Genomic DNA, 9,341 nt, shown 5'->3' with positions numbered 1-9,341 from the left:
GTGTAGACAGAGGCTTCACGGCGTGTGAATGGAGCCGTGTAGACAGACTTCACGGTGTGTGAATGGAGCTGTGTAGACAGACTTCACGGTGTGTGAATGGAGCTGTGTAGTAGAAAAAGAGAACACCTGTGGCTGCGCTTCTATCATGGGCAAATAGATTGTTAGCCAGGAAGCTAAAGTCACTTAGGTGGTATAACAGGTTTGTCATGAAATTATCAATAAAGTGCTATCTGATCATCTAAATTCACCACCAATATTTCTTAAAGTCTATAGTGTTTTACACTGTGGCCGTTATAACCAGAAATATAATAGAAATTGAAGAATGTGGCTGAAATAAAAATTGAAAGACAAATTCAAAAGCAAAGGAACAAAGCAGTGCTGACAACACTCTTAGGTCTCTAGGTTAAAAAAACTAAAATTTCCAAAATTTAAAAATTTAAAATCTGGTCAGGCACCGTGGTTCATGCCTGTAATCCCAGCACTTTGGGAAGCTGAGGTGGGAAAAATCACTTCAGCCCAGGAGTTTGAGACCAGCCTCGGCAATGAAGGGAGACCTCATCTCTACAAAAAGTTTCTTAGGGCAAGTGCAGTGGCTCACACTTTTAGTTCTAGCACTTTGGGAGGCCAAGGCAGCAGATATCTTGAGCCCAGAAGTTCAATACCAGCCTGGGCAACATGGTGAAACCCTGTCGCTACAAAAAACATAACAAAAGTTATCTGGCCTTGGTGGTGCATGCCTGTAATCCCAGCTACTCAAGAGGCTGTGGCGGGAGGATGCTTGAACCCAGGAGGCAGAGGTTGCATTAAGCCAAAATGGCACCCTATACTCCAGCCTGGGTGACACAGCGAGGATTTGATCATAAATAAGAAAATAATATATGAAAGATGTGTAATCTCGTTGCTAAAAGAAGTTAAAATGTAAACTGCCATGAGATTCCTTTTTATTTTTTAACTCTGTCAGGTTGGCAAAGATCACAAAAGGTAGATGATTGAAAGGCAGTAAAATATAGTGGTTAAGAACACAGGTGCTGTGGCCAGCTGTTCAGGTCTGAACCCAGCCCGCACTTCACTCTGTGGGGCTTGACCTTCCCTGTGCTCCAGTCCTAATGCGCTAGTGGGGAGAGCAATAAAATCCACCTTAGGTGGTTATGCAGAGTTCTAAGACCATTACAACACACGTCTAGCTCGTGGCAGATATTGGATAAATATTACCTGTACTTATTATTCGCCAAGGCGTCTGAAATGGGCACTGTTGCCCAAACAGATGGGGCAGAAAGCTGACAGGTGGCCTTGGGTTTGCAGAGATACTTGCTTTTTTTTTTTAATTTTTTTTTTCTGAGATGGAGTGTCGCTCTGTCGCCCAGGCTTGAGTGCAGTGGCATGATCCCGGCTCACTGCAAGCTCCGCCTCCCAGGTTCAAGCAGTTCTCGTGCCTGAGTCTCCTGAGTAGCTGGGATTACAGGCGCCGCCACCACACTCAGCTGCTTTTTGTATTTTTAGTAGAGACGGGGTTTCACCATGTTGGCCAGGCTGGTCTCGAACTCCTGATCCACCTGCCTTGGCCTCCCAAAGTGCTGGGACTTGAGGCGTGAGCCACTGCCCCCGGCCCTGCTTTCTTGCAGTGCACCCTTTTGTATATTTTGAATTTCGAACCATGGGCATGGATTGCCCATGAAACAAAAATAATACTTTAAGCCAACACAAACAAAGAGTTTGGGGCATCAGGAGTAGTAGGAGGTGCATTCAGCCAGGCTCAGGCAGCCCTGCAGGCTCACCCACATGCAGGGCAGATGTTGGCAACATCGTGGGCTCCCACGCTGGTTCAGACTTCCAGGTCAGCCAGAGAACGGGGCTCAGGGCTGCTTGAAGGAAAGCGAGGGACCAAGCTGAGGGGCTGTGACCTGTGGCCTCTCCGTGACGGCACAAGGGGCCCTTGGAGTGCATTGTTTTGGAAAAAAAAAATCTGATGTATAATTAAGAATCAACTGTCCTTGAAACAAGAGAGACTCACTATTAAAATGGGCCCTGGAAAAAATATACTTACCTTATATGTGTTTCAAAAACACACACCCAGAAGAAGCTCTGAAAATGGACATGGTCATCGTTGCACAATAGTGTGAATGTGCTTCGTCCCACTAAACTCTAAAATGACTAAAATAGCAAACGTTGTTATATACATTTTTCCCACAACAAAAATTAAATGAACAAAGTAAGAGATAGGCCCCTACACTCTGCCACACACATAAGTACTTTGTTCACAGCAAAGATCCAGAGGGATGTATGCCAGAGATCAGATATAACATTCTGTATGGTGTTTATTTTCTTCTTTGTGTCTGTCTACTTGTGTCTGCTTGTATTTTCTAATTTTCTCATAGTGCACATGTGTTGTTTATAATTTTTTTTTTTTTTTTTGAGACAGGGTCTCACTCTGTTGCCCAGGCTGGAGTGCAGTGGCACGATCATAGTTCACCACAGCCTCGACCTCCTGGGCTCTAGAGATCCTCGTGCCTCAGACTCCCAAGTAGCTGGGATTACAGGAGTGAGCCACCATGCCTGGACTGTTTATAGAAAATTTTGAAGTTATTTGGTTCTAAATTAATTTACATTTTAATACAGTGTGGTGATAAATTATTTCATACTACATTTGCAAATACTTTGGATCTTAATACTTCCAGATCCAAACATATCAGATGAAAAATATCGTCCATTAGCTTGATGACTTGAAAGTTTATATTTATATTAAATGCAATAATTTTTTTGAATGGACCATCTAATTTAGCAAAAATGTCAAGCTTCTGTTACTCTCCCTCGGTATCTGTTGTACCAAAATGTGGCACCTGCAGCATTCCGCATGGAGTCATGCCACTGAATTCAGTAACAGAAGCCAGCCACAATAGAGCCCGGGACAACCGGGTCTGTTTGGTCCTTCTCGACTCGCTGAAACTTGGGGCATTTCCTTATTTGACACGTCTTCATTGTGAAATGAGACCTTCCAGGGAGTGCAACACCTTTATCTGCTGGGACGCGCTCAGCAAGAACAGCACTCTGTGCTGGGTGCTTGTGCCCTCCCGCAGCTACCTCTGGGCTAGTGTCTTCTGCACCAACCCCAAGTCCATTTTGTTCCCTCCCACTCATGAAAGCACATTGAGAAGAAGCAAAAGGCAGAGATTTTTAAAACCTAGCTCCTAATCCAAGTTTTTAAAGTAAATCATTTGTAAAATTCAATGCTATAACTCTTAGCAAGAAATTGAAGGCACTGAAGCTGAGAGTCCAGAGCCCACGCTGTTCCTTAAATCAGGAGTCTCCAACCCCAGTCCGTGGCCTGTTAGGAACCGGGCTGCACAGCAGGAGGAGAGGGGCAGTGAGGGAGCATTACCGCCTGAGCCGCCTCCGGTCACATCAGCAGTGGCAGTAGATTCTCAAGGGAGCCCCGAACCCTGTTGTGAGCTGTGCATGGAGGGGTCTAGGTGTTCCTTCTGAGAATCTAATGCCTGATGATCGGAGGTGGAATCGTTTCATCCCAAAACCATCTGCCCCAGCCCTGTCCATGGAAAAATTGCCTTCCATGAAACCAGTCCCTGCTGCCATAAAGGTTGGGGGCCACACCTTAGGTGATCAAGGTGGGGAAGGGAAAGAGGAAGCAAGTGAGTGATTTTGGCAAATAGAAGAGTCATAATGAGGCCAGGCACGGTGGCTCACACCTGTAACCCCTACACTTTGGGAGGCCAAGGTGGGTGGACCACCCGAGGTCAGGAGTTCAAGACCAGCCTGGCCAACATGGTGAAACCCTGTCTCTACTAAAAAGTACAAAATACTATCCAAGAAGCAATTTTATAAAATTAAACAAAAATAACCCATATTTCTAAGTATGATTCTTTTTTTTTTTTTTTTTTTTTTTTGAGATGGAATCTTGCTGTGTCACGCAGGCTGGGGTGCGTGGCTGGGGTGCAGTGACTATTTGCAGGCTCTATCACAGAGCACTACAGCTTTGAACTCCTGGCCTCCAAGCGATCATCTCACCTCAGCCTCCTGAGTAGCTGAGTAGCTGGGATGCTCCACAATACCTGACTTAATCAAATTTTTGATCTTTGCAAATCTTACAGGTGAAACATGTGTTGGTTGGTGACTTGTAAGTTTTTGTTTCTTTATGAATGAAAAGGAGCATGTTTTATATTCTTACAGCCCTATGTGTCCCTGTGTGTTATCTGTTCATGTCTTTTATCTTTGTATTGAGATTTTAGTCATTTTCTTATTTATCTTAGGAAAAGTTTTTATGTTAGGGAAATTAGCCCTTTGTGCTGTAAGTTGTGAAAATGTGTTTCCCAGTTTTCCATGTGTTATTTTGATGTTGCTTATTATCTTTTTGTCATGCAGATTTTTTAGTGCAGTCAAATTTTTAATCTTTGTGTTTCTTCTTTTTGTTAAGGGTTGTTTTGCTTTTCATCATGCTTAGAAATACCTTTCCTAGTCAGAGATTATATTTAAAAAATTTTTCCCATTATTTCTTTAAATAGTTTTATGTTTTCATGTTTACTTTTAATTTTTCACCCGATTGAAATTTATCCTGGCATAGGATAAGAGATATGGAACCAACGTTTTTCTTTTCCAGATGGCTACTCCTTTTCCTCCTATTGACTGGAAATGCCACCTTCATAATGTAGGAATTCTCAGTTTTAGGAGTTATTGCTGGACTTACCTACTCTGTTCCTTGATTCATCTACTATAATTATTGTAATTTGATAAGAGACTTTAATATGTGATAGTTCTAGTCTATCACGATTAGTCTTTTCCAGTTGGCTTCTCTAATCTTTAAAAATTTAACCTCTGGTTAGCATTATTTTTAAATACATCTTTTCATATGTTCTATAATATTAATTATTCAGATGTATACTTGAAATTTGACTGAGTTGGGAAAGGACTATTCCTTTTTTAAATAGTTCATATTCACAGGTAAAATTACAGGCTAATTATTTCAAAAATATCAGGGACTTGTCATCCATATAAAACTGGATTTTATACATGCAACTTTTAAAGGAACACTCTTTACATTTAGATTGAAACAATAATAGTAATACAGCATCCCTCAGAATTTGTTTTGCATACATATTGTTCATATTCTGGTATAATTATATGTTCATTTAATTACTTTAAAGCTTTTGGCTGGACACAGTGTCTCACGCCTGTAATCCTAGCACTTTGAGGGGCCAGGCTGAGAGGATCACTTGAGCCCAGGAGTTCAAAACCAGCCTGGTCAACATAATGAGACCACATCTCTACAAAAGAATAATTTAAAAATTAGCCAGGCGTGGTGGCATATGCTCATAGTCCCAGCTACTGGGGAGGCTGAGGCGAGAGGATCGCTTGAACCCAGGAGTTCGAGGCTATAGTGATTGTGATTGCATCATTGCACTCCAGCCCCGGGCAACAGAGCAAGACTCTGTCTCAAAACTAAATAAAGCTTTTGAGAAGGTTCTTCCATTTTCTCACTTTCTTAATATTGCTGTAAAGCAGTGTAAAAGACTGGAATAATTTACTTCAAATGACTGTCTTGTTTGAGGCCTAACTTACACACTGTGATACTGCTCATTTTAAGATCTTGGGCAAGCCACTTCTGTGCTCCGCAGTTCGCTCCTGTGTAAAATGAGGGGTGTTTAAAATTCCACAATTCTAAGAACTGCGAGAGAAGGTCTTTCAATATATTGATTGCTGATATTCTCTCCAGGTCTCAGCTTCCATGTCTAGAAAAAGAGGGCCTTGTACTAAAATGATCTTGAATGTCTCTGATGGCATTATTTTCCCTCTCTCTCTCTCTCTCTTTTTTGAGACAGAGTGCTGCCCTCTCACCCAGGCTGGAGATCAGTGGTACAAATCTGCCCTCATAGCTGGCTCAGCTTCCCAGGCTCAAGCACTCCTCCTGCCTCAGCCTCCCAGATGGCTGGGACTATAGGTGTGAGCCACAACACCTGGCTAATTTTTTATTTTTTGTAAAGATGGAGCCTCGCTCTGTCGCCTATACTGCCCTCAAACTCCTAGCCTCAAGCGATCCTTCCTCCTTGGCCTCCCAAAGTGCTGAGATTACAGGCGTGAGCCGCCACACCCAGCACTAGCACTAGTGTTATTTTCAACATCCCAGCTCACATCGAGGATCCTGATTCTGGGTGAGCAACGGCCTGGTGGGTGGGAAGTCAAGTGCTAGGAAGAATGTGTGCTTGACTGTGCTTTTTATTCTGTGTTTTCCCCTTACATTAATAATTCTCTCTTCTGGGCAGTCTCTTTTAGCATCCTCTGAGTGGCAAGAAGTACGTTCATCCAAACGAAAACTTAGGGCTAAAAGAAAAAAGAAATTATCTCAGCCAGAAGTTTTTGAAGATGTTGAAGTGGATGGCTTAGGTGTACTACCAGCTTTTACATCAAGTTTGAAATGTGGAAGTGTGGAAAAGCTGTTGGATTTAAGTTGGACAGAGTCATGTAAACCAACAGCAACTGAACCGCTATTTAGGAAAGTTAGTCAACTGGAAACGTCTACTTCTAGCCTTTTTGGTGTTTCTGCTCCAGCCTTTGGTTCCTCTCTTCCTCCGGCTGCCCGCCCTCACAGTCCTGCTCCCATGCTTTTTGCCTCACATGGTCAGATAGCTGGTTTTGGTTTTGCTCCTCCTCCCAGACAGTTGGATGCACCTCAATTCACCCAAGGCCCTGTGCCTGGCAGTTGTGCTGACTGGATCCCGCAGTCGGCGTCTTGTCCCACAGGACCTCCCCAGAACCTACCTTATGTACCCTTCTGTGGCTTTGTTTTTTCAGAGGGCTCACTGAGCTCCACACAGCCTGCTCCACAGCCACCACCACTTCCTGGAGGCTATACCCCCAGGCCTTCTGCTGGCACCTTCCCTGCGCTAGATTCTCCCCAGCTTCATTTCTCTCTTCCTACAGATCCCATCAGAGGTTTTGGGTCTTATCATCCCTCTGTTTCCTCTCCTTTTCATTTTCAACCTTCCGCAGCCTCTTTGACTGCCAGCCGTAGGGTGCCAATAGCCCCTGCCTTACCTAAGACTCTTTGCAGTCATTCCTGGACTACCCCAGTAGATCTCTGTCTTCTAGAAGAATCAGTAGGCAGTCTCGAAGGAAGTCAGTGCCCTGACTTTTGTTTTCAAAGTTCTGAAACAGAAAGTCATGAACTATCAGAAGTGCTTCTAGACAGCTGCTTTTTACAAATAAAATGTGATACAGCAGATGACAGTATCCCGTGCTTTCCGGAAGTAATAGAGGAGGATGAAACAGTGTGCACACGACACTGGCAGGATGCTGTGCCTTGGACAGAACTCTTCAGTCTACAGACAGAGGTATGTGTCTTATTTCTCCTTAAACCGGTGATTAGCTGGCTTCATAGTTTAGAACAGTGCTATTCAAAGCAGCCGGTCAAGGAACCATCTATCGTCAGTCTGTAGTGAAGTAAGGGGCTTGTGCACTGGGGTATAAATCATACTGCTGCTTTCATTGAGGAACTCTTGCTACAAAACAAAAGACAGCTGAACGAAACAGTGTGCTTGATGCTGGCTGGTGTTTCTCTACCAACATTAGACCAGAACCTCATGCTGCTGAATGTTACTATTCCTCACATGAAAATGAACATCCCCGAACAGATGATGGGGTGAAATCTTAATTTCCCAGATTCTAGAACTAATGGATTGTAATCCATTTAAATTTCCCACTTGAAGTAGAGCACAAGCACTTGTACATATACTCTAAATATTTTCACATAAGGTCATGGGAATACAGCTATTGTTCAGCATGTATATTGTGTTAGAGCTTATCATTCCCTTTGTTACGCTAATAAACACCCTGTAGATTTGGCTTCTGCACTGGTACTAAGACCTAATCTTGCACCTGCGATTATTTGTTTTGATGTAAAGTAGTTTAGTGAAATGGAAAGGCCTTGATGTAGCATAAAAGTGAGTGTGAGTCCCAGCCCACTTTGTGATTTGGGGCAAGTCAGGTAACCTGTCTGAGCCTCAGTTTCCTCATCCATATAGTGGAGATAATGATAGTGTCTACTTCACAGAGTGGGTTTGAGGTTCAAACAGGATAATGACAGCTGCCCAGTTTCCCTACTTGAGACACTGCACGCACAAGCCTGCCGCGAGCATACTGCCGGTGGTCAAGAGTGTGGATCCCGTGGCCACTCCTGGCTCTGCTGCTGGTTAGCTGTGTGACTTTAGACAAACTGCTTCACTTTTCTGTGCCACCATGTTCTCATCTCCAGTGTGGGTGTGATCATGGTTGTTGGGGTGATCAGACCCAGCACTAGGTCATGGGGGTGACAAAGTCCGGTGGAGTCAAAGGATTGAGAAAAAGACAGTTGGAGAGAGAAAGGTGGAACACCAGTGGGCCATCGCTATCATGGAGGCTGCGAAGGCCCCGAGCTCTGGGAGCCCACAGTATTTATTGGTAATCCAACAAAGAAACAGGCAGTGGGAATGTGGAGGTCGAAAGGACACGTTGCATTAAGCACATGATTTACAGCTGTGATGATTTAGCATTTATATGGAACATGTTCTGCTACTTGAGATAATGGAAATAGGAGCCTAGGAAGGCTAGAAGCAAGGAGCCAGCAAGTCTAGACACATTCCAGAGGACATTATGCAAGCCCTGCCTCAGTTTCCCTCCCAACACTCAGCTTTTTCCCAACAATAGTGCTCCGCAGGAAGTGGCTAAACATATACAAGAACAGCACTTGGTACCAGTTCTCTATGGGTTGGTACATACTATCACTGCTGTCATTTTTCAAGGTATTGCCATAGATTCTTCAACCTGTGCACCTGCGTAGGGCCACATCCTGCTTTCTGCTCCCTGTGTTAGCTTCCCTAGGGCCTGGATTCTGTCTCCTTTGAGATTAATATCCCCAAGCTCAGGCTTACACACCCTCCTCTGCGTGTGATGGGGCAGGCAGATGATGGGGGATGCAGGGAAGGTAATTTTAAATTACATGTTTAATGTAACAATTTTATACTTAGAAAAAACTGTCATTTTCGTATTTCAGACTACATCAGGGTACATTTTTAGGTTAAACAAAAGGAATCATGCTGGAGGTGATAGGCCTGTGCAATACAGGGCCTATGACTGATAATCCGATGTGGTGTACTTCAACATTTGCTAAGAGGTCCATCTTATATTAAGTACTCTTTCCACAAAAGGGAACAAAACAAAACAAAAGGGGTGGAAGAAAAGTTCTGGAAGTGGTGGCTGAGTTTATGGCAGTGGTGGCTGACTTTATGGCATTGGTGGCTGACTTTATGGCATTGGTGGCTGAGTTTATGGCAGTGGTGGCTGACTTTATGGCAGTGGTG

General features: G+C 43.7%; 1 protein-coding gene across 3 annotated transcripts in view; it reads left to right on the top strand.

Annotated features, from left to right (window-relative positions):
- PARP4 (poly(ADP-ribose) polymerase family member 4) overlaps positions 1–9,341 on the top strand; it is a 97,865-nt gene that overhangs the window by 77,304 nt on the left and 11,220 nt on the right. For all 3 annotated transcript variants that reach the window (XM_023190322.3, XM_023190321.3, XM_023190323.3), the window contains one exon: positions 6,270–7,337. In XM_023190322.3, coding sequence (XP_023046090.2) covers positions 6,270–7,337 — 1,068 coding nt within the window. The remainder of the gene's footprint in view (positions 1–6,269; positions 7,338–9,341) is intronic.

The sequence above is a fragment of the Piliocolobus tephrosceles genome, chromosome X, assembly GCF_002776525.5.
Source record: "Piliocolobus tephrosceles isolate RC106 chromosome X, ASM277652v3, whole genome shotgun sequence".
NCBI lineage: Eukaryota > Metazoa > Chordata > Mammalia > Primates > Cercopithecidae > Piliocolobus > Piliocolobus tephrosceles.
Note: the sequence above shows the minus strand (reverse complement) of the source record. Positions and strands in the feature narration are given on the sequence as shown.